We start from the raw sequence: 26924 nt of genomic DNA, 5'->3' as shown, positions 1-26924 counted from the left end.
ACTACGCCATACAGAGTCTCCTCATCTAAGTCAGATAGCTCCCCCTCGCTGGACGTAATGGGTGGAACTAAAAGATCCAACCACACCTTAAAGGATTAGTTCACTTTCAAATTAAAATTTCCTGATAATTTACTCACCCCCATGTCATCCAAGATGTTTATGTCTTTCTTCAGTCGAAAAGAAATTAAGGTTTTTGATGAAAACATTCCAGGATTTTTCTCCATATAGTGGACTTCAATGGAGCCCAAACGGTTGAAGGTCAAAATTACAGTTTACAGCAATCCCAGACGAGAAATAAGGGTCTTATCTAGAGAAACCATCGCTCGTTTTCAAACATTTTTTTTTTCAATTTTATACGTTTTAACCATTAATGCTCATCTTGAACTAGCTCTCTTCTTCTTCTCTATTTGAATTCCAGCAGTGTAGACACTGTTAAGCAACGTCTACACTGCCGGAATTCTAATAGAGAAGAAGAGAGCTAGTTCAAGATGAGCATTTATTGTTAAAACTTAGATAATTTTTTTTTTTTTTTTTTGAAAATGAGCGATGGTTTCTCTAGATAAGACCCTTATTCCTCGTCTGGGATCGTGTAGAACGTTTTGAAGCTGCAATGAAACTGTAATTTTGACCTTCAACCATTTGGGCTCCATTGAAGTCCACTATATGGAGAAAAATCCTGGAATGTTTTCATCAAAAATTTCTTTTCGACTGAAGACAGAAAGACATGAACATCTTGGATGACATGGGGCGAGTAAATGATCAGGAAATTTTAATTTGAAAGTGAACTAATCCTTTAACCCTACCCATAGCCCTATATCTAAACATAACTATAACATAAACACAACATAATCCTTTAGGTCCACAGAGGTGGAGCTGGACTAGGGCAAGAAGTTCCACCCATTACGTCCAGAGAGGGGGAGCTGGACGTCATTTGACTGCCCCGTAGTACTGACCAATCACAAAGGACTAAACAAAACAACTCCCGCCTCTCAGATAACACTGACCAATCAGATTCCACTTCATCGTCCCTGCACAAACAGACCACGCCCTTCGAGTCACTAACATGGCCGTCACCAGGGAGTGAGTCCAAGGATTTTGAGACGAATATTATTTGATTCTGCTTAAACACTCTTGATGATTGACGATACCGCTTGCGCGTCGTTGATGTTACAGCTCTATAACGTAAGTTTGCATTGATTTATTGTGATTTGAACATGTAGCTAGTATCATTTAACCCCTAGGCCACCTCTAATAAACTGAAAACCAGCTGTTTGGATTATTAATAAATGGTTTAATGAAGTTTATATAGAAATGATTGTAACGACAGCTCATTTCAACAGAGATATAAAGCAGGGTTTCTTAACATGCCTTGTCGCAAGCCTCGATCAAACGATCAACATGGGAGCTCTCTTTCACATTAGCATAGGTTTAATAATAATCTCGTAATAATATCGTAAAAACTCTGAAATATAATACTTTATTATAATATGTAAGAAGTAAATGCAAGCTGTTACTTCTGTATTTAATAATTTTATGCAATACCACTGTTTGTTTAGTGTATCTCTGTAGTAATATACATATTACTAAACAATAATAATTACAGCTTTTTGAGCCAATTTAGACGTTCAAAGTCAGTAAGAGTAAGTTACAGTACATTGCATAGTTTGCTTGTCTCTCTAAAGAATAAGCCAAACTCTTAGTGATTTGTTTGTCAACTATACAGTAGTGTCTTACCTAAAGCCAATGATTAAATGGCACATTAGATTACTGGTACTCTTATATAATTTATCTTGTTTAATTTTAGATTATCATTATCTAATTTGTCATGTTTACAATGACAACAAGGGAAATAGAGAAGCTCACCACATTTATATCCACATGAATGTTCTCATATTAAACGAAATGTGTAAAATGCATCTGTTGTGATTGCCAATTTGCTATAACCGGATTATGTCAGGTTGGCATAAAGTGGCATATCAGGTGTAAGCATGTACTAATCTGAAATAAGGTGTAGCCTAATGGAATATTTGTGAAATTTGTTTTATGTCCAAATTAATGTAACTTTGGGTGCAGTTGTAAGCAGTAGTAGAAGTAACAGATAGAGAGATTTTCTTTTTTTTTCTTTTTTTTTTACAAACATGAAAGGAAACATAATGAACATAAAATAAATATCTTGGTAGCTGACATAAAAATACTTTTGGGAAGTAAAGATGTGCTGCAATGCGACATGCTATTCTAAACTTTTTAGACAGAATTTTGCTAATTTTGCTTTTATAATTATTATGCATGCAGTTTTTAGAGAGTATATGAAATATTTGTAAACTTGTCACACTGTAGAACTATGTAAAATAAATTAAAATGTATTCTCTTTGCCTTATAGACTTACCTTAATTTTAATCAAAAATCTTGATGTTTATTTAAAAAACATGTTGTGTGTCAAATACGTTACTGCTCATTTTTGCACTCTTGTGTGCTGTTGTCATTGACTTCTTTACTTCTGGTGAAAATAGCGGTAAACATGTTCATGTGTTCATTTTGGAATATGCTGATTGCCATGAATACAGAAATTTTTCAGTAATTGTCTGCAGCGTGTAAACCTGACTTGGGTAATATTAATGTGGTCATTGACTCTTTTTAACAATTCCTTTTGTAATGCTTTCTACCCCAATCAGATCCCTTTGAATGTAAGAATAGAGAAGCCACAGCCTCTCATTGATTACAGCCTCCTGGGCAACGACTACAGCCCTGACAGCCGTCCCTCAGACTGGCAGTGCCTGCAGGTGCAGCGTCTTGGAGCTGGGGGCCCACAACTGCCTACCTCTGCCAGCAGGGCTGGGATCGGGACAATTGTGGACCGTAACTACCAGCTCTGGGCGGCTCGACAGAGCATGGTGAGAGACAGCGGTCGCCATGGAGCTACAGGATAAGAAACAGGTAAGTTCTTGAAATGTTTTCCTCCTATAGATGAGAGTGGGTTCGCTAGTCTTGAAGTGCTCGGACTGTTGATTACCACTGAAAATAATTTTGACCCACCCCTCCGTTTGTAAATACAAACAAAAATCACATTTAAAGAAATGCAACAGGAGTTAGATTTTTGGGTATAACTTTACAGTATACATAGATAAAGGAATTTTATCACACTACTCTTTGTATGTTAATAATAATGTTTAATAAATAATTAAATATATTAGATGTAAATTTTATATATATCATTAACATTATATACGAAACATTTTATTTATATATATATATATACTTATATATATATATGCATATAAGTATATATATGTATGTATATGTGATAGAGTAAAATGTCCTAATTGAACTAAGGCCTAATCCTGGTTTAATCTAAGCCCTGTCTGTGAGGCCTTAAGGTGATGATACACGGGGCAACTTTTTGAGCAATGCTGCAGGGCAATGTCGCCAAACGATGATGCTTGGGAACTTTCCCATTGAAAATGGGCAACAAATTTCTATCTGGATACATTAGATCAAGATTTTTTTTCCCACTCTCAATGGAAGAGTGCCCAAGCATCATCATCTCGGCGACATTGCCCGGCAACATTGCTCAAAAAGTTGCCCCGTGTATCATCACCTTTAAAGTATCATTTCATTAAAAAAAATAATTTCATATTTTGGAAATAGTTTGCCCAAAAATTGTTTATTTAGATTTACTCATCCTCGTCGTTTAAAACCTGTATGACTTTCTTTCTTTTGCGGAACATATAAGATGTTTTGAAGAATGTTGGTAACCAAACCCAACTGTTGGTCTGTAAATATATCTAAATACAAATTCAGTTGCCGGTTCTAAAAAAAAAAAAAAAAAAAAAATCATGGCCATTGTAGCCTAAAAGTTTGAGTAGTAAATTTGAATCAAATAAAATATTTCTTTCTAAAGCTACTTTTTGTAATGTCTATTTGATGCTTTTCTCATTTAACACAATAATGACTTTAAATGACCTTTTGGGGGTAATTTCTCAAACAAATTTGATGTAATTAATTAGATGATAAATTTTAATCGCTTGACCACCCTAGTTTTTTTCACCATCAATCATCAAACTCAGGGACACAAGATTCTAAAATAGAAAAATGGATATTTCTTACTACATGTTTATTTACAGGGGGAGTTTCGTTCTTCTTTTCCAGTCATGGGTAATTTTGCTCTGAAGTGTCCTGTAATAATTAACAGTTCAACTTGAACCACATCAGATACTTTTTAATGGAGATGAAAGTTGCAGAGGTTGTGTAAGCCATATTGTCTTTTTGACTTTGGACATGAAGAAAGGCTGATATGTTGTGAATTTGGGCCAGTGACTTTACCTATATCTAGTGAAAGCAGGTGCTTTTTTCATGTATTATCATGTTAAAATACTGTACATTTTTCAGTAGTCACATCATTTATTTCACCAGCTCATATATGTGTATTTCTGTGATTGAATTTATTGAGAGAATGACAGATTTATCCTCAATCAATCCTCAAGTACCATAAACATCTACATTTACCTGAATTTATCTTTTAACATTGCTTGTGTTGGACAGCATCATTGGCAGTATGACTTTGTAACACTGTATGGCTGTGTAATTTGACAGTAATGATGTTGCTGAGATCCCCTATTTGGTTCTTGTCTTACCTTTATTGATTTTGCTGAGGTAATGAAAGTGTGCTGGGATAGTTGTTGCCATGGGACAGGAACAGGTGGATATATATATATATATATATATATATATATATATATATATATATATATATACAGTCAAACCAAACATTATTTTTTATATATTTTTTTAGACTTTTTTTTATATTTTTGATATATTTTTCATAGTAGATGCAGGACACTATAGTTCATTTATGTAAGTGAGGATAGCAAAATAAAGTAAACTGTGACATATTATAGCCAAACATTCTTCATATAGTGGACTACCAGTAAAATTGATAAAAATTTGGAACCAAAAACTATTCAGACATTTTGACCTGACCATGCTTTGCTTAAGTGTTATGTGACATAGTTAAGATTATTTTTTTTTTTGACAGTTTAACTCTGAGATCTTGTCATATTTTATTGCCATTTTTTTTTAACTATAGTGAATAAACTCTGTTAATGAATAAAATGATGTTCAAGGTGTCTGAATAAATTCTGGTTTGACTGTATATACTAATATATATGGGTAAGATTTATTAAAGGTGCCATCGAATGGAAAATTGAATTTATTTTGGCATAGTTGAATAACAAGAGTTCAGTAAATGGAAATGACATACAGTGAGTCTCAAACTCCATTGTTTCCTCCTCCTTATATAAATCTCATTTGTTTAAAAGACCTCAGAAGAACAGGCGAATCTCAACATAACACCGACTGTTACGTAACAGTCGAGATCATTAATATGTACACCCCCAATATTTGCATATGCCAGCTCATGTTCAAGGCATTACACAAGGGCAGCCAGTATTAACGTCTGGATCTGTGCACAGCTGAATCATCAGACTAGGTAAGCAAGCAAGAACAATAGTAAAAAATGGCAGATGGAGCAATAATAACTGACATGATCCATGATTACATGATATTTTTAGTGATATTTGTAAATTGTCTTTCTAAATGTTTCGTTAGCATGTTGCTAATGTACTGTTAAATGTGGTTAAAGTTACCATCGTCTATTACTGTATTCACGGAGACAAGAGTCGTCGCTATTTTCATTTTTTAAACACTTGCAGTCTGTATAATGCATAAACACAACTTCATTCTTTATAAATCTCTCCAACAGTGTGTAATGTTAGCTTTAGCCCGTTAGCCACGGAGCATAGCCTCAAACTCATTCAGAATCAAATGTAAACATCCAAATAAATACTATACTCACATGATCTGATGTATGCATGCAGCATGCATAAACGAACACTTTGTAAAGATCCATTTCGAGGGTTGTATTAGCTGTGTGAACTTTGTTTATGCTGTTTAAGGCAAGCGCGAGCTCCGGGGGCGGGGAGCGTGAGGAATTAAAAAGGCCGCAGCCTGAATCGGTGCATAGTTAATGATGCCCCAAAATAGGTAGTTAAAAAAATTAATTAAAAAAAATCTATGGGGTATTTTGAGCTGAAACTTCACATTCAGGGGACACTTTAAACTTATATTACATCTTGTAAAAAAACGTTCGATGGCACCTTTAACCTTGAGCATTGAAGTATTAGATAGATTAGATAGCTTCAATATTTGACCACTATTTATGATAATACTTGGTTACAATGACACTAATAGTTCTTAATTTCTGACAATTTATGCAGAACCATAATTGATTAATGACTCGCAGAAAGACGATTCTCTGACGATCCATCAGTCAATATTAAACAGTAAACTTCTACGTTCTGTCCGATAACACGTTTATGCGTCAGATTATTATATACAATATCTGCATTAGGTCGCAGTAGAATGAGTTTTGAGCAGAAACATTGTATTAATCTCATACTATCACTCTGAAATGGATTAATGGCACGCTAACTTTCTGAAAAGCGCTGCATGGTTTGATACACGTGAACCAGGATCACAGTCGGTCAACAGGACCGTATTGTTGTTTTGTATTGTCATGTTGTGACAATAGCAGAGGCAGGGATACATAGACCAGAAGGGGGTCATATTTAATTTTTAATGTCAAAATAATGTCAATTTTTTCACCTAAAAATATTTGAAATATATTAAATATATATAAGTCTGTCACTATTAAAAAAAAATGCACATCCCTACTTCATTAAGGTTGTGAGGTTCAATGAGGATGCTCTTTGTCCTGCCGCGCCCCATCACCGCTAGGACCGTAAATTGCTGTGTTAGCTGGAATGGATGAATGCCTGGACAGGGCAGCGAGGGCACACCATGCTTTTGCTTGTCTGACAAGCCCCTCTTCCTCATGTTATTCTCTAATTCTTTCTCTCAAAAGCTCCCCAACCCTGATACCTTCTCATTCCCTACAGCTTTTCATTGTCATTTTACACCCTTTTTGTCTGTTTCTCTTCAGGCGGAGTGCTGCAGCTGCCTCTGCAGAGCTCTCAGACTAATTAATGCTAGAACTAAAAAAAATCTTCTTTCTTTTCTATTCATTCTCCTTCAGCTTAACTGTTTTTAAGAGACTGTCACCAGCTGAAAAGAACAGTTGTGTTCATCCTGTCTGGTTAGTTGCACTGATTTTAATGTGCACTGCTTTTTTAGCTGGCAGACTACACAAGGGGTGGCTGGGACGTGCCCAAAACAGAGCCTCTGAATGCGCAGAGGCAGAGACTGTCTGTCCAGACCGTGCGACTGGTGCTGAAACAGCAGCATACATTATCCCGTAGCACCCCGGCACACTCCTGTTCAACCCACACACGCACCAGTCACACATTAGTCTGTCGGCAGCAGAGGGACTAGTCGCAGCCATGATCCTGAAAAATGGGACCTGGTTCTGGAAGAATAAAGTGAGTGGATCTGTGTACACTTCCTCTAACAAACTCAGTTGTTTGTGATCTGTGTGACTGTCCGGGATCCAACATTTAGGTCTTGTGTGCTAAGACTTAATTCTGTTGTTTGTGTGATTAATCTTGAGTGCCGTGAACAGGTGAAAGTGCCATGCCAGGTGTGCACTTTTCTCAGCTGTGATTGTGTGGTGTATTTTTCAAGGTCTTGAGTGGTTTTTACCCGTAACGGGTCACCGTGTGTGACCGCATATGTCCGTGTGCGAGCTGGTGGTGAATCCCTGCTCGTTGATGTGTGAGAGATGCTCATGAATGGATTTAGCGCAGGCACTCAGTCTCTGGCTGTGGGAAAGTGTGTGTTTATTTATAGTGGTGGGGCCCTCGTTTGCTACTACAGGACTCTAGCCGTCCCAGAAATCTACTCCTTAAATACTGGTAGGATAGCCGAAATGCGTCAGAGGAGAGAGATACTTTTCTTTTGTGACCATACTTGGCATGTTGAGCAATAAAAGTTTCTAAATAAATAGGTTTGAGTTAGTGTGTCTGCATTCCCTTAATAGTTTTCCTTCTGTGCTTTTGAACTGGTAAATAAAGCTAATAAAAAAACAGCTGATGGTGACTTCCTAATAATGTCATGATTGGTTGTGTTTTATGGAATGTTACAGATTAAATAAAACTTTTTGAAAATTGTCAATTTCGACAAAGTTTATATTAGCTTGTTTCTCAGATTGGGACATCATTTTAGCGCAACTAAGTTTTGCACTAGTGATTATTTATAAGGTATAGCCACCACCACGACCTAAACACTGTATGTGTGTAGACTAGTACCATTTATCCAATGACTTTAAATATCCAAGGACCAACATTGTCAGATTTAAAGCTGCAGTATAAAACTTTTTTTTTGTTGTTGTTGTTTAAAGGTGCCGTAGAATGTCTTTTTAAAAGATGTAATATAAGTCTAAGGTGTCCCCTGAATGTGTCTGTGAAGTGTCAGCTCAAAATACCCCATAGATTTTTTTTTTTTTTAATTCATTTTTTTAACTGCCTATTTTGGGGCATCATTAAATATGAGCCGATTTAGGCTGCGGCCCCTTTAAATGCTCACGCTCCCCGCCCACGGAGCTCGCGCTTGCCTTTAACAGCATAAACAAAGTTCACACAGCTAATATAACCCTCAAAATTGTTCTTTACAAAGTGTTCGTCATGCAGCATGTCTAATCGCGTAAGTATGGTATTTATTTGGATGTTTACATTTGATTCTGAATGAGTTTGATAGTGCTCCGTGGCTAAAGCTAACATTACACACTGTTGGAGAGATTTATAAAGAATGAAGTTGTGTTTGTGAATTATACAGACTGCAAGTGTTTAAAAAATGAAAATAACGACAGTCTTGTCTCCGTGAATACAGTAAGAAACGATGGTAACTTTAACCACATTTAACAGTACATTAGCGACATGCTAACTAAACATTTAGAAAGACAATTTACAAATATCACTAAAAATATCATGATATTATGGATCATGTCAGTTATTATTGCTCCATCTGCCATTTTTCGCTGTTGTCCTTGCTTGCTTACCTAGTCTGATGATTCAGCTGTGCACATCCAGACGTCCTGCCCTTGTCTAATGCTTGAACATGAGCTGGCATATGCAAATATTGGGGGCGTACATATTAATGATCCCGACTGTTACATAACAGTCGGTGTTATGTTGAGATTCGCCTGTTCGTCGAAGCTCTTTTAAACAAATGAGATTTATATAAAAAGGAGGAAACAACGGTGTTTGAGACTCACTGTATGTCATTTCCATGTACTGAACTCTTGTTATTTAACTATGCCAAGATAAATTCAATTTTTAATTCTAGGGCACCTTTAAAAATGATCCAAAATCAATTTGAGCAGGTACATAATCAGCCAGTGTTCAAAACTATCTCCTTACCTTGGCCCAATTCATAACGGTAAGCTTGTAGTAATGTTTTCTAATTCGAGTGGTGCTGGTAGGTTTCGGCGGGAAATTTCTAGCATGCCACCGTTTGTCTTTGCCTCATTACGTCACATCTGTTACGTCGCATAAAGATGATAATTCCGCAAATAACTGCAATTGCAGTTCGATTGAACAGAGATAGCGACAAAGAGGCAAAACTTGCGGACTGCAGCTTTAAATAAAAAGTTCATTTGAGCACTTTAATTCACACGGTCTGGAATTCAGTGTATCTGCGAAAGATTTCCTCAACGGGTACATGATGTTCAGGCAGATTTTGCCCCGTTGACAAATAGAAAGCTGCATGGTTTGACTTAAGTGTGAGCTGTGCTTCATACAACGCTACACTATTGAAAATAGACAATGGAACTTTTTTTGCCTGTAAAATTTTGCTGATATTTTTGTAATTTGACCGCACCTTTAGTCAGCAACAGTGATGTTGAAAGTTGAAACTCAGTTTGCTGATTTTCTTCCATTTCGAAACATATTTCACATTTCAGATTCTTAAATATCCAATTAGTTGTGCATAACCTAATTAATATTCATGAGCCAATCCATTTTAACCACACCTGTCCCCAGCATTTTTAAAAACAAAGTGACATGCATAGATTGATTGGTTTGGTTGTGTTGTAGGAGGAGGAGGCGACTCCACTGGGACTGTCCACGGCTCAGGCTCTGTGCACCCTACGGGACCAGCTGTCCAACTTACTGGGCCAACACCAGAAATTCATCCCGCGAAGATCCACCGTACAGGTCTGTTCTGGATTAAGGGTGCTTTGCTTGTTGTCTTCACAGTTAAATTAGTTTTATCAGAGAAATTGATTTTGGTTTTACTTTTTGTTTTGCAGGAGCAATGGGCCAAGAGCTTCCTTCATCATGACAACCGGCATTCGTGCTTCCATTGGCCAGGAGCTGTTCTCACTCTGGTTGTGGTGGTTGGGCTGTTGTGTTGTCATGGCAGCCAGCCGGAGGGCAGGTGGGCAGGGCTTGATGCAAAAAAACTTTTGATTGGCATTTTCAATGGACATTATCAAATAGTTGGGTTTAGCACTTAATGTCATTTTGTTTTATGTAAGCTGCTTTCCTTTTTATCTCAGTCAAGGCATAGAGCTGGTGAACGCGGGTGCGCTCTTCCTCCTGCTGCTGCTGAACCTCTTCCTCATCAGACGGCAGCAGAGGTTACGGACCAGCGAGATGGTGCGGAGGCTCAAGTCCATCATTTCACAGCTGAACGGTGAAGAGAGAGCAGCGAGTATATGAATGTTTAAAGTATTCAGTCATGCTTCAGGAAGTAACAGTAATGGTTATGCTATGGTATCCATTCCATTCATATACACATTTACATTTACATATCAACACAATGTTACATATGCTTTTATATAACTGGAATTATAATATAGTTCATTCTGTCATTATTTATGCACTTTCATGTTGATCCATGTCTCTAGACTTGTCATTCTAAGTTTTAATAAGTAAATGTTCACTTAACTCTTTCACTTTTTCCTCATGGGTTGCCAGATTATTTGGAGAGAAGTGCTGGACATCCAATCAGATGGGCCCCCTCTCTGTACCCTGACCTCTACACTCCCACCTCCCCTTCCTGGTCACTGCATTGGACATTCAGAGACGAGCGACTGGTCAATCTACCCGTCAGTCTACTGGTGGAAGGTGATATCATCGCTCTTAGACCAGGCCAGGAAGCCTTTGCATCTCTCAGAGGCATCAAGGTAATGTCAGATGTGAATTACATTATTTTTTTGTTTGTGTATTGTGTATATTTATGGATGACAATATGCATAACAATTTTTTCTTCTAATATTTATATACAATTTTATTTCAACTTTATTTCAATTAATGAAAATTATTATTATTTTAGTTAATGATAACAGCACCTTGTTCGCACCGCAGGAACTAGGAACGATTTTAGTTCTAGGAACTACTTTTGGGGGAGCTACATTAGCTTAGGGTCATTAGACTTAGGGTCTAAACCAGCACTATAAGAACTATCAGTGACGTAAGTGTACATTGATTGGTCAAACGTATGTCAAACACCGGCACCCAACATTTTTAAAAAGCCATATAAACATATTTACTTCACGAACATGGAAAACAGCGATAACGGCATATACCTGCTGTCTGCAGGGTTGTGTTTTTTTCTCCGCCTTGATGATATGCAATACTGAAAGTTGTCATAGGAGATTTCATCTCTTAGCCCCACTTTTTGCTCTTTTTATAGTCCATCTCCATTATCACAAAACCCACGACACACAACAAATACAGCTCCAATCACGGCATCCTCCATTCATCGGTTTTTAGAGTTTGTAAATGCTGCGCTTAAAGACGCCACTCTCGGCCGATTCAGAGTTCTTATTCCCAGTGTGAATGCAACCAAGAACATGGCCTGGGGGAGAAATTAGTTCCCGGGGAACTATCCTAGTGGCTAGTTCCTATAGCTGAGTTCCTTGTACTATTCGGTGCAAAAGCCCTATTGTTTCTGCCAAAGGACCATAGTTATTACAGGTATTGTTACTACTGTGACACAATCACAGCCAATCAGGAAGTATTTGATATTTATTGTACAACTTTATTTGTGGAGTGGTATGTTGGGCCAATTAGATTTCAGTAGGCTGACTTGTGATGTAACCTGAATCATAATCACTCCGTGTTTGTTCATTGGCCAGAGGAGAACTAGCCCACTGACTGAGCCTGGTTCCTCCCAAGGTTTTTTGTTTGGGTTCCTTGCTAACTGTCGCCTCTGGCTTGCTTAGTTGGGGACACTTAATATTCAGCATTATTATTGACTTGATTGCAGTGCACTGACACTATTGGATGATAACTAAACTGAGCTGGATGATGACAGTTATTAAACCAAACTGAATCAACACTGAACTGATTTCAACTGAATGATGACTATTTGCTATTGTCTTTTAAGAGCTGCTTTACAGCAGCAGTAACAGTATGAACTATATACTGGTATTTTGTACTGGAATCTGAAACGGTACAAGAGAAAACCTTGGAGAATACTTGCTTCATTAATGAGTGTTTCTCTCGGGTTCTGTGGCTCTCTCACTCTGTTCTTCTGAATCACTGAATCCACTGTTACCAGGACGACGAACACATCGTGCTGGAGCCAGGAGACCTTTTTCCACCGTTTTCCCCTCCTCCCTCCCCACGCGTGAATGAGCGGCGGGGCCCCCACAGTCCTCAGCAGTACCGCCTCTTCAGGGTGGTGCGCACGCCTATACTCGACAGTGTCAGGTTAATACCTCAGTGGACTCAAACAGCTAGACATTTTTTTCATGCCACCTTTTTCATTTGTGATATGTGAACATTTTGTTTTCTCACACTAGTAACTAATCACCTTTTTCTGGCCAATAGGAACAGCCTTGACCTGGCTCTCTCCCGTCCAATCACAGCCCTCGATAACGAACGGTTCACAGTGCAGTCCATTATTGCCAAATTTGCCTGTCCTGCTGTATTGGTATGCTAAAACACATAGACACTTTAAGTTTTCAAAATGTGTCTCAAAGTTTCACACGTGTTGTGTCTGCAGCCTGTAAGCAACATCCATTTTGACACCCATATTAACAGTTTTCTGTTTTCACAAGTACTGAATGCTGAACTCAGCAGAAAATAAGGTGAAACTTAGAATCATGGAATGAACTGTTCACAGCAGAAATGCTGTCAGTGTGAAAGCTAGCGACACTCACATGCTCCAGATGCAAGATGTGTGAAATGGGCCTAATGTTCATAACATTTAATAATTAGTGTAAAAAAAAAATGTGTGTTCGTTTGCTGATGATGATCTTTGGTCAACTTTTTTTATTTTTTATTTATAGGTGGCCTTTTTCTCTATTAACACGATCCGGTACTTCTGTGACACTCCTGGTCTTACCCCTGGACCCTTCAACTTCCTTCAGTGCAGGTTGATAATAGTTCATCACAATGCAAATGTTTCTTTTTATTTTCATTTTTTATTTTTAAATTCAGAACTGCTTTCACTCTCTGACAATAGTAAATGTTAGGGTAAGTCCATCATAACTATTCTCTTCTTCATTTTAATATATATATATATATATATATATATATATATATATATATAATAATTAGGCCATTATAGTGATTGGTCAAACCCTTGAAGGGCATTGTGGGAAAGGGACACTGCTCGTATGATCATTCCAAACAAAATCAAGCAGCAAAATTTATTTCTACAAGGCTCTTAGTGAAATCTTCATATAATTGTCAATTTAAGAAAGCAGTTCTGTTGTTATGACTACGAGATCCTGGGTAGCACATCCTTGTGTTATGTTATGAAACCTGAGGTATTTTATTTATGATTGTTTTGTTTTTTTAAACATCACTCAAACATTAGTTATCAACTACAAGGCCGGGGCCCTCTAGGGGCTTCAGCAAACTTCCAAGAGCCTCAAGATCAAAACAAGCCAAAGCAACTGAAAATCAAGATATTTCTCATGCTATTTCACCCTTTTTTTTTTTTTTTTTTTTTTTTTATACGCTTTTTTTTTTTTTTTGTGAAGAATCAGGATTCCCACTGTCTTAATTTCTCCCATTTGAGGTAGCCTTATTTTAAAAAGTGTGATTTCTAGACTATTTCATGTATATTCATTATAAAAATGCCCATGGAATTATAAGGTTTTATTAATTTACATTTTATGAAAGGCTCAAAAAAATTGTATCAGGTAGAAATTGTGAGTAAAAACTAGAGTTAAAAGATTAGTTCACCCAAAAGCAAAAAAAGATCTTTTTAATGAAATCTGAGAGCTTTCTTTCCCTCCATTGACAGCCTACGCAACTACCACATTCAAGCCCCAGAAAGGTAGTAAAGACATCATAAAAGTAATCCGTGTGATTCTAGTGGTTTAACCTCAATTTTATGAAACGATGCGAGTGCTTTGTTTGTGCAAAAAAACATAATTTACCTCTTTATTTTTAAAATATTATAATGCGTTGAGAACACCACGACATATGCGGGTTGTGATGACGTGAAAGCAGACGTTTTTGTGTCAATTAATATTTTAATATTTAATATTTAATATTAATATTTTGTAAATAAAGTGGTAAATTGTTTTTTTGACCAAACAAAAAACTTCATAAAATTGAGGTTAAACCACTTTTATAGTGTCTTTACTACCTTTTACTACCTTTCTGGGGCTTGAAAGTGGTAGTTGCGGTAGCGGTAGTTCAACTCTCAGATTTCGTTAAAAAGACCTTCATTTGTGTTCCGAAGATGAACGAATGTGTTAAGTGTTTGGAACGACATGAGAGTGAGTAAATAACACAATTTTCATTTTTGGGTGAACTAACCCTTTAAAAATCCTTATTCTTAATCCTTATCCAGTGCCATGAGGCCATGGAATAATTTTGTGCCCAGTGGGGGGCCTTGGAATCAAAAAGGTTGAGAATCGCTGTTCTAATGTATCTAAGGACTATTATTGGTAAATATTCCGAATCCGTACATATTTCAATATTTTGCATGTTTGTTTCTTGACTGCACAGAGAGACATAATAAGTAGAATTAAAGTCACAAAGAGATGAATTTGATGCAACAATGTTGGTATTAATAGTGAATTTCCATCTCTCTTTCTCTCTCTCTCTTGCTCTCTCTGATCAATAGATGATGGGTGTATTGCCCATTTTACCTCTTCTGTTTCCTGTCATGTGGGTTCTGGTCAATGCGTATGGAGAGGCCCGTGTGTTAGCCGAGTCCAGCCATAACTCTCCCACTGGCCTGGTAAGACAGACAGAACACAGCACATTCACTCACTCGCTTTTTGCTGTTCATTAACAGTATACACACACACACACACACACACGCGTAGACAAAACATGCAAAACTTATAACTTCCCAAATCCTACACCAACGGATATTGCTGCTAAATTTTAACTTGCTCTGTGTATGATTACTGTGTGAATTAACTTTGATTTGCAGTCATAACACTGCATGAGGAAGTAAAGCTTATTGGCCAAGCTCACACGAGTAGTAGGGAGGCTTAGGGAGGGATTGCGGAGCCGAGGAGAAGCGATCAGGCCAGAGTTGAAGCGGAGGGCTGATCGTCTGCTCGGGTGTTTAATCAGACTTTTTTTTTGTCCCAGCTTGCTAAATTCTCTGAGGACACTCTAAGCAGCTACACGGAAGTGGTGTCCTCCCAGGTATAACCTCTGTATTCCTCCTCCACCTCTCCCACCCGTTCACCACACGCTTCTTGTGATCCTTCTCCCTTGCTCTGGACCCTCCCACAACCGTCATCTATTTCTTTTCTGATTTTTACTCATGTCAACTTGTCTATATCAAAGGATCACTATGAAAAGAGCCTGTTATTTTATTTATTTATTTGCTTCACCACCGTTTATTTACATTTGTTCTCATTTTTTTCTTTAAAAAAAACCACGGCCACTTCATCTCACTTCGTTCGATCAAGTTTGCAAAATCAGCCAATACTCCCGCGATCTTTATTATTTATTTTGCATCTTTTTCGCTTCTTGTGCTGCCGGTTAGTTTGGCACCCCCCACGCTGACCTGTGACACCTTGGCCTTTGCCTGCCCACCTTCTGCCTGCCTGAGGTTTGCATGATAGAGTATAAGCTCTCTCTATAGTGGTGGTGCTTGTCTGGACTACATTTTTCAAAATTTTAATGTACTTTTGGAGAACTTCTGCATGAACAAGACTCTTTTTTTTTTTCACTTTAAAATTTCCAAAGTATGGTAAGTATTTGTCTGCATGGACAGATCAGACATATAGGCAGGCTGAAAGTATTTAAATCTGCTGCTGTGTTTTGCTGTTTAATTTCTTATTTCAAAGACTTTATAATACAAATCCGAAGGGTTTTAAAAAGTTTGATCTTCATAAACATTCTCACTGGTTTATTGAACAGCTGTGCACTCAAAGTCTGTGTGTGTGTGTTTGTCTGATGATTTGAATCTTTAAAGACCTTATGAAATCAAAATTAGATTTTGTGGCCTTTTGTGAAGTTTCCATGTCTGTTGAGTCATCTGTATACTACTGTACTCCTTACAGTTTACATAATTAACCTTTTAGCACATATACTGTATTTAGATATAGTTTTATAAATGCACTAATGTTCAAAAGTTTGGGGTTGGTGAGATTTTGTGTGTGTGTGTTTGAAAGAAGTCTCTAATGATCACCACCAAGGCTGCATTTATTTGATCAAAAATACAGTAATATTGTGAAATACTATTAGAGTTTAAAATGAACTGTTTTATATTTTGATATATTTTAAAATGTAATATATTCCTGTGATGGCAAAGCTGAATTTTGGAGCAATTACTATATTCTTCAGTGTCACATGATCCTTATGGGGTTAGTTCACCCCAAAATGAAAATTCTGTCATTTCTTACTCACCCTCATGCCATTCCACACCCGTAAGGACTTTAGTTGAAATCCGATAGCTCCGTGAGGCCTCCATAGGGAGCAATGGACACTTCCTCTCTCAAGATCCATTAAGGTACTAAAAACATATTTAAATCGGTTCATGTGAGTACAGTGGTTCAATATTAATATTATAAAGCGACGAGAATATTTTTGGAGCGCCAAAAAAACTAAATAACGACTTATCTAGTGATGGCCGATTTCAAAACACTGCTTCAGGAAGCATCGGAGCCCTATGATCGGAGCACAGATGAATCAGTGTGTCGAATCTGCTGTTCGGAGCGCCAAAGTCACGTGATTTCAGCCATTGGCAGTTTGACACGCGATCCGAATCATGATTCGACACACTGATTCATTTATGCTCCGATGCTTCATGAAGCAGTGTTTTGAAATCGGCCATCACTATATAAGTCATTATTTTGTTTTTTTGGCGCTCAAAATATTCTCTTCACTTCATAATATTAATAATGAACCACTGTACTCACATGAAACGATTTAAATATGTTTTTAGTACATTAATGGATCTTGAGAGAGGAAGTGTCATTGCTCCCTATGGAGGCCTCACGGAGCTATCGAATTTCAAATAAAATATCTTAATTTGTGTTCTGAACATTAACGAAGGTCTTACGGGTGTGAAACGGCATGAGGGTAAGTAATAAATAACAGAATTTTAATTTTCGGTTGAACTAACCCTTTAAAAAAAATCATTCTAATATGCCGACTTGCTGCTTAAGAAACATTTTAAGATTGTTTGATAAATAGAAGGTTCAAAAGAAAAGGACACACTGACACAGACACAAAGACAGTGTGTGTCATTGTTTTAATGAAAGACATCCAGCTTTTCTTTAGAATTATATGCACTGATGACTCATTTACAATGATACCAGGAACATTTTTTGATTTCATGTTGACTTAAAGGTGGATTCATGGACATCTGATGTGAGTCAGATAGATTCACCTCCAACTAACTGTTTTCAGTTCTTGCTCTGCAGTGCTGCTCTCCTGTAGATGCTGCCTCAAGCTTTCATTTGTTTGCTTCAGTTTCAAATCTTCTGTGATTCAGTCAGTTCAATTTCTCTCTCCCTTTTACTGCTGCAAGTTGCATTTATTTTTATGAAACACCTCTGAATGCACTAGGACAAACCTAAGACTGGATATGCTACTGCTGCTTTTTTCCTGCCTAACTCTCCCAGGCCTTGTCTTTATAGAACTGTGTGTGTGTGTGTGTGTGTGTGTGTGTGTGTGTGTGTGTGTGTGTGTGTGTGTGTGTGTGTCTGGATGTCTGTGTGTCTGTTTGTAAGTGGATAACATCCAGAACCAGGTTTCAGGTTTCATAAATTCTGACACTTTTGCAGAGCCATTCGAAACCCAGAGCTGCTGATGCATGGATTTGAATTTCTGTCAGGGCAGATGATGTGACTCACACCATGTTTGTGTGTGCGTGTGTGTGCGCAATTGTGTGCAGGAGATACTACGCTGTGTGTGGAGACACCTGGTCAGTGTGCTGAAAGGAGAGTCCCAGACCCTCTGTTATACCTCCAGTCTGCTGCACTCGTTGGGTTCCGTCACTGTGAGTGCTCCCCCTGGTGTCACATTAGACATATTACAATTCCTACTTGCAATTTGATGAAAAAAAAAAAACATTGATTAATATTCACTTTAAAAATGAATAGTAATTAGACCAATCTGGGCTGTTTTCAATCTAATTATCAAATTATAGCATTGCTGTAACTGCTATAGGAGGGCAGTTTTCCTCCAATATTTAAAATAGTGGTCAATCAATACGTCTTTTTAATAGCAGGAACATTCTATGAATTTGGTTCCTTTCCCTGCTTTTTTTAACGTTTCTTTACATCTTTGAGATACTGCATCTGTATCATGCTTTTTACTACCACAAACAATAATTACGACACATCCCTCAGTATGTATAAACAAATGTCAAAAGGTATTTACAGTAAATAAATGCAAGAGGGTATTCATGCAATACCAGAAAATAGGCTAAATGTTCAAAAATATGAACATATATGAAATATGCATTCTAAATCACTGTCTTAAATGCGTTTACACATTAAAACATGCAACATACACTCACTGGCTACTTTATTAGGTACACCTTGCTGCTTTAATTCTTCGTGGCATAGATTTAAGAAGGTGCTGGAAAAATTGCTCCGAGATTTTGGTTCATATTGACATGATAGCATCACGCAGTTGCTGCAGATTTATCGTCTGCACATCCAAGATGCGAATCTCCCATTCCACTACATCCCAAAGGTGCTCTATTGGATTGAGATCTGGTGACTGTGGAAGCCATTTGAGTATAATGAACTCAATGTCATGTTCAAGAAACCAGTTTGAGATGATTTGAGCTTTGTGACTTGGCACGTTATCCTGCTGGAAGTAGCCATCAGAAGATGGGTACACTGTGGACATAAAGGAATGGACATGGTCAGCAATAATACTCAGGTAGGCTGTGATGTTTAAATGATGCTTAGTTGGTACTAGGGGGCCCAAAGTGTGCCAAGAAAATATTCCCCACACCATTACACCACAAGCCTGAACCGTTGATACGAGGCTGGATGGACCAGGCAACATTTTTCCAATCTTCTATTGTCCAATTTAGGTGAGCCCATGCAAATTGTTTCCTCTTCTTAGCTGACAAGAGTAGCACACTGTGTGATCTTCTGCAGCTGTAGCGCATCTGCTTCAAGGTTTGAAGTGATGCGCGTTCAGAGATGCTCTTCTGCATACCTCGGTTGTAACAAGTGGTTATTTGAGTTACTGTTGCCTTTCTATCGGTTCAAACCAGTCTGGCCATTCTCCTCTGATCTCTGGAATCAACAAGCCATTTTCGCCCACAGAACTGCTGCTCACTGTAAACCATAGAGATGCATGAAAATCCCAGTGGATCAGCAGTTTCTGAAATACTCAGACCAGCCTGTCTGGCACCAACAGCCTTGCCACTTTCAAAGTCACTTAAATCACCTTTCTTCCTCATTCTGATGCTCAGTTTGAACAGTCAGATTGTCTTGTCCAGGTTTACATGCACAAAGGCATTGATGAGATATGAATTAACAAGCAGTTGAATAGGTATACCTAATAAAGTGGCCAGTGAGTGTATATGGAATGCATTTAAAATCTGTTTGAAATGCATTTAGAAGTGTGACCCTAATAACATAAACATTGCGTATGTTATGTTGCATGACATGACTGTCAAATGACATACATTAGTTATTAAAAGATACTTTAAGTATGTTATCATTCTCATGCTTGATAGGAAATGTAGTTTAAAATAATTACCCTAAAATATGTCCTGACCTGTACATAGGTGCTGTGCTGTGTGGATAAGCAGGGCATTCTGTCCTGGCCCAACCCCAGTCCCGAGACTGTGCTGTTCTTCAGCGGACGCGTAGAGCCTCCTCATGACAGCCAGGATGACCTCAGAGACGACCTGTCCGTCAACTCCCTCTGCAGGACAGAGGGCGAGGAGGAACGAGACGAGGTATTACTGATAGCTAGACTGAAGCATCATAATTACAATTTCTTTTAATTATGATCATTTAAATTAAATGACTTCAGAACTTTTGAAAATATATAACTATAGTGGATAAGGTTGGACTTAATTAAGTTGTTATTTTAGAGTCTGTGTTTTGTCTCCCTTCAGTCGGTGTATGTGTGTTTTTTTTTTTTTTTCCTGTTTAGCCTCAGGAAGGTGAAGCACTGCTGTGTTTACCAGCATTCGAACCCTCCCTTCACATGGCCGAGCAGGAACCCAGTGAGACATCACATGACACCGCCCGTTCCTCGGACACTCAACGCCAGCGACGAGGACCCCAAACCACCCGTTCCAAACACCCATCGGGTTCCAACGTCAGTTTCAGCCATGACACTGAGGGTGGAGATGACATTCCTCAGGTAGGTCTACACCTGCAGAGCTAGTTTAGGTTATGACTATCTATTTGTGTTCATGTGTTTTGTATATGTCTCTATTTCCAGCCATGTGGTGTGGGTGATGATCTGTGTGAAGCAGAAGATTTTGTGTGTGACTATCATCTGGAGATGTTGAGTTTGTCCCAGGATCAGCAGAATCCCGTCAGCATCCTGTTTGATGACTCCGGTTGGCAGAATCACCTGCCTTCTTTGAAGCCCCTTGGCCTGAACATCCTGTTGAATCTGTGTAATGTCACCGTCACCCAGCAGCTCTGCCGATTCTCAGATCACCTGTCCAACCTGGCGCTGCAGGAATGCCACGGGGCGGTTCTACCCATTCATGTTCCCTGGGGCCTCTGCGAACTATCTCGCCTTATAGGTAAGACCTTATGTGAGAGTATTGTTAATAAACATACATTGTCAGGATTTATATTTTTTCGTGGATTAATTAGTACAAATGATTGTTTTTGGAACAACTGTTTTTTGGCAAAAAGCATACAAAGCAGTCTTTTTTCTAATTATTATATTATTGTTTTGGTTGCACAATAATCTGCACTTGGGACTTAATTAATTTTGTACTCCTGTAGTCTCTCTATGGGTCACCCTGTCCTAAGAATCCAAGGATATAACAACACAAATGACATTTTTGAACACATTCAATATAGAGATTTTAAAAACAATTGGCCAAATAATTGGCAATCAGTTGGCAAAATCCGTAATCATATGCATGCAGTATAGTGGCTTATATTATTTTGTCCAAATACATTTAATTTAGTTTTTTTTTTTTTATATTTAATTTTAAAGCTAAAATCTTTCACTTTAATTGCTACTAGTAAATATACTGTAGGCCATGATATTATAATGTACTGTATTTTATTGATCAACATCTAGTCTGGCAGTACTTCTAGTCAATAGTATCAATTGTATCTTCACATACTTTAATTAGACCCTTCTTAAAGGTGCCCTAAAACCAGTTTTTACAAGATGTAATATAAGTCTAAGGTGTCCCCTGAATGTGTCTGAAGTTTCAGCTCAAAATAACCCATAGATTTTTTTTTTATTAATTTTTTTTAACTGCTTATTTTGAGGCATCATTAACTATGCACCAATTCAGGCTGCGGCCCCTTTAAATCGCGCGCTCCCTGCCCCCCGAGCTCTCGACTATAATACAGTGCATTTACAAAGTTCACACAGCTAATATAACCCTCAAATGGATCTTTACAAGATGTTCGTCATGCATACTGCATGCATGCGTCAGATCATGTGAATATAGTATCTATTTGGATGTTTACATTTGATTCTGAATGCGTTTGATAGTGGCTAATGGGCTAACATTACACACTGTTGGAGAGATTTATAAAGAATGAAGCTGTGTTTGTGCATTATACAGACTGCAAGTGTTTAAAAATGAAAATAGCGACGGCTCTCTTGTCTCTATGAATACAGTAATAAACTATGGTAACTTTAACCGCATTTAACAGTACATTAGCAACATGCTAACGAAACATTTAGAAAGACAGTTTACAAATATCACTAAATATATCATGTTATCATGGATCATGTCAGTTATTATTGCTCCATCTGCCATTTTTCGCTATTGTTCTTGCTTGCTTACCTAGTCCCAGACGTTAATACTGCCTGCCCTTGTGTAATGCTTTGAACATGGGCTGGCATATGCAAATATTGGGGGCGTACATATTAATAAGCCCGACTGTAACATAACGGTGTTATGTTGAGATTCGCCTGTTTTTCGGAGGTCTTTTAAACAAATGAGATTTACACAAGAAGGAGGAAACAATGGAGTTTGAAACTCAACGTATGTCTTTTCCATGTACTGAACTCTTGTTATTCAACTATGCCAAGGTAAATTCAATTTTTGATTCTAGGGCACCTTTAAGATTACTGGATTGTTCTTTCCTGTTCTGTTATACGTCAGGTTTCACTCCAGGAGCGAGGGAACTGTTTAAGCATGAGAATCATCTGGCTCTGTACCAGCTCCCTTCAGGAGAGAAGACCAAAGAATCTGCCCCTAGACGCCTCCATCACTTCACTAAACGCCAGCCCCCCATCAGTCACCTCATCAGTCTGTTTGTTAGGGACAGCACTACCAGTACAGCCAGTTTTTTTCTCTTCCACTTCCTGTTTGTTCTTGGTGGTTTGTTTAGTCACTGACCTTTGTCCTTTGAACTCTCTTTAGATAATGTACAGATGCTCTCCCACGGCTCAGCCGACCTCATCCTGGAAGCCTGCACGGATTTCTGGGATGGGGCGGACATCTATCCGCTGTCTGGCTCTGATAGGTCAGAGACAACAATTAAAATACTGACACTAGTCATTCGGTTTTCTTAATATGCAGAGTGTCTGTGTCTGTACTGAAGTACTGGTGTTATGCCCCATAGGAAAAAGGTTCTAGATTTCTACCAACGTGCCTGTCTGTCAGGATATTGTTCTGCATTTGCCTATAAGCCTATGCAGGTGGCATTGTCTGACCAGCTGAATGGAAAGTGTGTGGAGCTGGCTCCAGGCCCCACACTCTTTTCTGGGGTGGAGCTTCCCAGTACCACCCCCATCAAACACGGCAGCCGCAGGAACAGCTGGAGCTCTGATGGTGAGAGACATGGTCTGTTCAGCTCATGATCTGGACAGTAGAGTGAAAAAAAATATATGAAAAAAATGTATATCTTGATATGATTGTTTGTCGAGCTACTGATCCACTTATCGATCAATAGATAGATAGATCAAACTTACATAGAGCAAACTGACCAACTCTAACATAGATATGTACTGTATATGTTTCAGAGGGTATTGGAGAAGGTTTGGAGAAGGAGGACTGTGTTCAAGCACTGAGTGGCCAAATCTTCATGGGAATGGTGTCATCCCAGTTCCAGGCCCGACTGGACACTGTTCGGCTCATTGAGAACCTGGTGGGAGCCTGTATCCGCTTTGTGTACTTCTCCATGGAGGATGAGCTGCGCAGCAAAGTATGACACTGATGGGAAAACCAATTCCATGAAGACATGATGTATTTGGGATTTTCTATTTTATCACCTCTTAATGTTGTCTGCCTGTAGGTGTTCGCAGAGAAGATGGGATTGGAGACGGGCTGGAACTGTCACATCTCTCTGACCCCAAACGGAGATGGTCACTGTGATGGTGCTCCGTCCAGCCCTAGTCAAGCAGGATCCCTACACGACGACCTTCTGCAGGGTAAGAGTGTCTTCCTGCCTGCCTGCACACAAAGTTTACATCAAGTGCATTGTTATCCAGTGAGGAATTTATTAAAATTAACCTTCATCTCTCTGTTCTTAGATTCTCGTGATGATGCAGAGGGCCCACTACTGCCTGAGGACCAATCAGATCTTGCCAGCTTCCAGCCTACTGACAGTGATGTGCCCAGTTTCTTAGAAGACTGCAACAGAGTAAGCAGTCTACTTTAATACCATGTTTTCACATCAGACTCTAGTGCCAAATTGACAGTGCAAAGGAAGTGCCTCTGAAGTGGCATTTAGGTGTCTTCACACAGACTGTTTAATGTTGCTCAGAGGTGGCATAAATGCACTTATACTTCAATTACAACTGTATAATATGAAGCTAAGGGCTGAAGTGGGTCAGAGCAGGGATAATTTAGCGGAATTGTATCTTTGAATTTTGAACAGGCAAAGAGCAGCCTTTGTTATGATTTATGTGTTGCAGTTGCGAAAAGAGTAATTTTTCTTCTGTTTTTCTGTAGGCCAAACTGCCTCGTGGCATCCATCAGGTTCGTCCTCATTTGAAGAACATAGACAATGTGCCTCTACTGGTGCCCCTGTTCACAGACTGCACCCCTGAAAGTGAGTCAGCCTCAAGACCAGCTTTCAAGTCAACATGAAACAGAAGTTGCGATCATTTTTTTTCTTCCTTATTGTGACACATATCAGAGTGAAACAGCTTCTCGACTGGGAAAAGATGTAGGATGGTACTTGATTTTGTCCATGGGGAATCGATTGGATCATTGTCGTTTGCTAATTGCTGCAATCTCATGTGAGTGACAGGTTGCTGGAGAGGAGGGATTATTGCCCCGTCAGAGAAGAGATGTTGTTGTGAGGGTGTGGGGACATTATTTTGATTAAAGATTAAGAAGGCACATGAATTTTAAAAAATAATGATGTGCATGGATAAATCATTTATAATAAATGCTGCAATATTCTATACAAATTTTGATTTTTGTGGTGAATTTAAATTGAAAATTTAAAGTTTTGTGACTTTTAGTCCATGTGTGTTATATGCTAGTGTACTTTTGTTGAGCCCTCCAATGTTTGTGTCTCACAGCAATGTGTGAAATGATGAAGATCATGCAGGAGAACAGAGAGGTGACGTGCTGTTTGGGGAGCTCCGCAAACTTCCGTAACAGCTGTCTTTTCCTGCAGAGCAACATCAGGTGGGTAGGACACACATCAGTGGACTGCACCTACATCACTGTACACCATTGGTGTTTTAGAATGAGGAAGCAAAGTCCTCAATTTTTTTTTTAAATGTATACCAAATGTTAATTTTTTCCCAGTTACACTTAATTTTACCATTTGAATAAACATTACATCAAAAAGAGACACCAAATACAATTCTGTTTTGTATTTTTACACTATATAATGTTCTATTTATTAAAACAACCAAGTATAAATTTCATCAAGTTAGTATTTGTATGCATTTCTATATTTATTCCGAAATAATAACCAAAGGCAGTAACAATTTAAACAATATATATTATTTGTGAACTAATGTTCAGCTTTTCTTTTTAATAAGCAACTTATTTTCAGCAGTCATCAAGCTTGTACGCACTGGACACAGACATGAAGCTTTAATTTCACCAAGCTGACTGCGCAATAAAAACCCCCACAGTAATCATGTTTTCAGGCCATATCAAGTTTGTTTTTGATGTGACGTAAAGCGGTGATATTTAAGTGACAGTTTTTTACTTACTTTTAATTAGTCCTCCCATTAACGGCACCATCATTCAGGCCGATTCGTGAACGCACACAAAAACAAGAGGCGGGATTTATCACACGAATCAATCATATCCAATCACATCCAATGAATCACAGCACGATGGAGGCATTGCCTCCTGAGAGGAGGCAAACTTCCCGCTGTAACTTTTACCTGCAGGTGTTGCTGTTGGACAGTGTTACTTTATAAAAACGAGTGACTTTTACCCCTTTTATTTTCACATTCGTAGTATTTTTATTTTTGTAATATCAATTATTTTCTCGTCCAGTTTTTTTTTTTTTTTTTTTTTTTTTTTTTTTGAGTAGACCCTGCCTTCCTTGCCACCTGTGACCTATAAACTTATGCAAAGCTGCAGTCTAAAGACTTGCAATTTTCAAGAAGCTAAAAAGATAGCTGTGAGTTTTTGGTCACTGCATAATTCCTATTATTTTATACATACCATGTGTGTTATAGTATCTCCCTGGATCCGCTGTACCCGTCCCGGTGCTCTTGGGAGACATTTGGATACGCTGCAGGCTGCGGGCTGAATAAAGACTGTGATGAGCTGTCTCCACTGGGACTCAGTGCTCAACTCAACAGCCTTGCCTGCTCCGTGTCCTTCCATCAGGGCGAGAGTGTCAGCATGGTCAAACTCATAGAGCAGGTTTGGGGAGCTCTCAAATAAACACTCTTTCTGGAATGCTGTTGATCACATGGGAGCAAGCTCATTCAGTGCATTTTTCTACACCAGGGATGCACAATCCTGTTTTTGGTAAAGCTACCTTTTTCCAATGTTCAGCTCCAACACTGATCAATCACAAATGAATCAGCTAATTAAGATCTTCAGGAGCACTTGGTAATCACAGACAGGTGTGTTTGATCAGGGTTGGATCTGAACTCTGCATGTATGTAGATCTCCAGGAACAGGATTGGGCAAAATAAAGGTTTGGGGTCTGTATGATTTTTTTATTTTTTATTTTTTATTATTATTTTTTTTTTTATGTTTTTGAAAAAAGTTTTTTTTCTCTCACCAAAACTGCATTTATTTGATCAAAATATGGTAAAAACAGTAATATTGTTGCAATTTAAAATAACTGTTTTCTATTTTAATATATTTTAAAATGTAATTTATTCCTGTGATGGCAAAGCTGAATTTTTAGCATCATTACTCCAGTATTCATTGTCACATGATCATTCAGAAATCATTCCAATATGCTG

General features: G+C 38.2%; 1 protein-coding gene across 1 annotated transcript in view; it reads left to right on the top strand.

Annotated features, from left to right (window-relative positions):
* Nucleotides 1–1023: 1023 nt before the first annotated feature.
* tmem94 (transmembrane protein 94) overlaps nt 1024–26924 on the top strand; it is a 32524-nt gene continuing 6623 nt past the window's right edge. The window contains exons 1-24 of the mRNA XM_048169945.1: nt 1024–1182; nt 2673–2934; nt 10044–10163; nt 10259–10386; nt 10508–10644; nt 10929–11137; nt 12517–12668; nt 12789–12891; nt 13250–13345; nt 15046–15162; nt 15525–15581; nt 18286–18390; nt 20146–20319; nt 20520–20732; nt 20814–21126; nt 22684–22857; nt 22945–23047; nt 23147–23355; nt 23547–23728; nt 23819–23954; nt 24057–24166; nt 24478–24577; nt 25056–25164; nt 26181–26370. Coding sequence (XP_048025902.1) covers nt 2911–2934; nt 10044–10163; nt 10259–10386; nt 10508–10644; nt 10929–11137; nt 12517–12668; nt 12789–12891; nt 13250–13345; nt 15046–15162; nt 15525–15581; nt 18286–18390; nt 20146–20319; nt 20520–20732; nt 20814–21126; nt 22684–22857; nt 22945–23047; nt 23147–23355; nt 23547–23728; nt 23819–23954; nt 24057–24166; nt 24478–24577; nt 25056–25164; nt 26181–26370 — 3261 coding nt within the window. The 5' untranslated portion in view covers nt 1024–1182; nt 2673–2910. The remainder of the gene's footprint in view (nt 1183–2672; nt 2935–10043; nt 10164–10258; nt 10387–10507; nt 10645–10928; nt 11138–12516; nt 12669–12788; nt 12892–13249; nt 13346–15045; nt 15163–15524; nt 15582–18285; nt 18391–20145; nt 20320–20519; nt 20733–20813; nt 21127–22683; nt 22858–22944; nt 23048–23146; nt 23356–23546; nt 23729–23818; nt 23955–24056; nt 24167–24477; nt 24578–25055; nt 25165–26180; nt 26371–26924) is intronic.

The sequence above is a fragment of the Megalobrama amblycephala genome, linkage group LG20 (genome assembly GCF_018812025.1).
Source record: "Megalobrama amblycephala isolate DHTTF-2021 linkage group LG20, ASM1881202v1, whole genome shotgun sequence".
NCBI lineage: Eukaryota > Metazoa > Chordata > Actinopteri > Cypriniformes > Xenocyprididae > Megalobrama > Megalobrama amblycephala.
The sequence above is the reverse complement of the archived record's forward strand: the minus strand, read 5'-3'. Positions and strand labels throughout refer to the sequence as shown.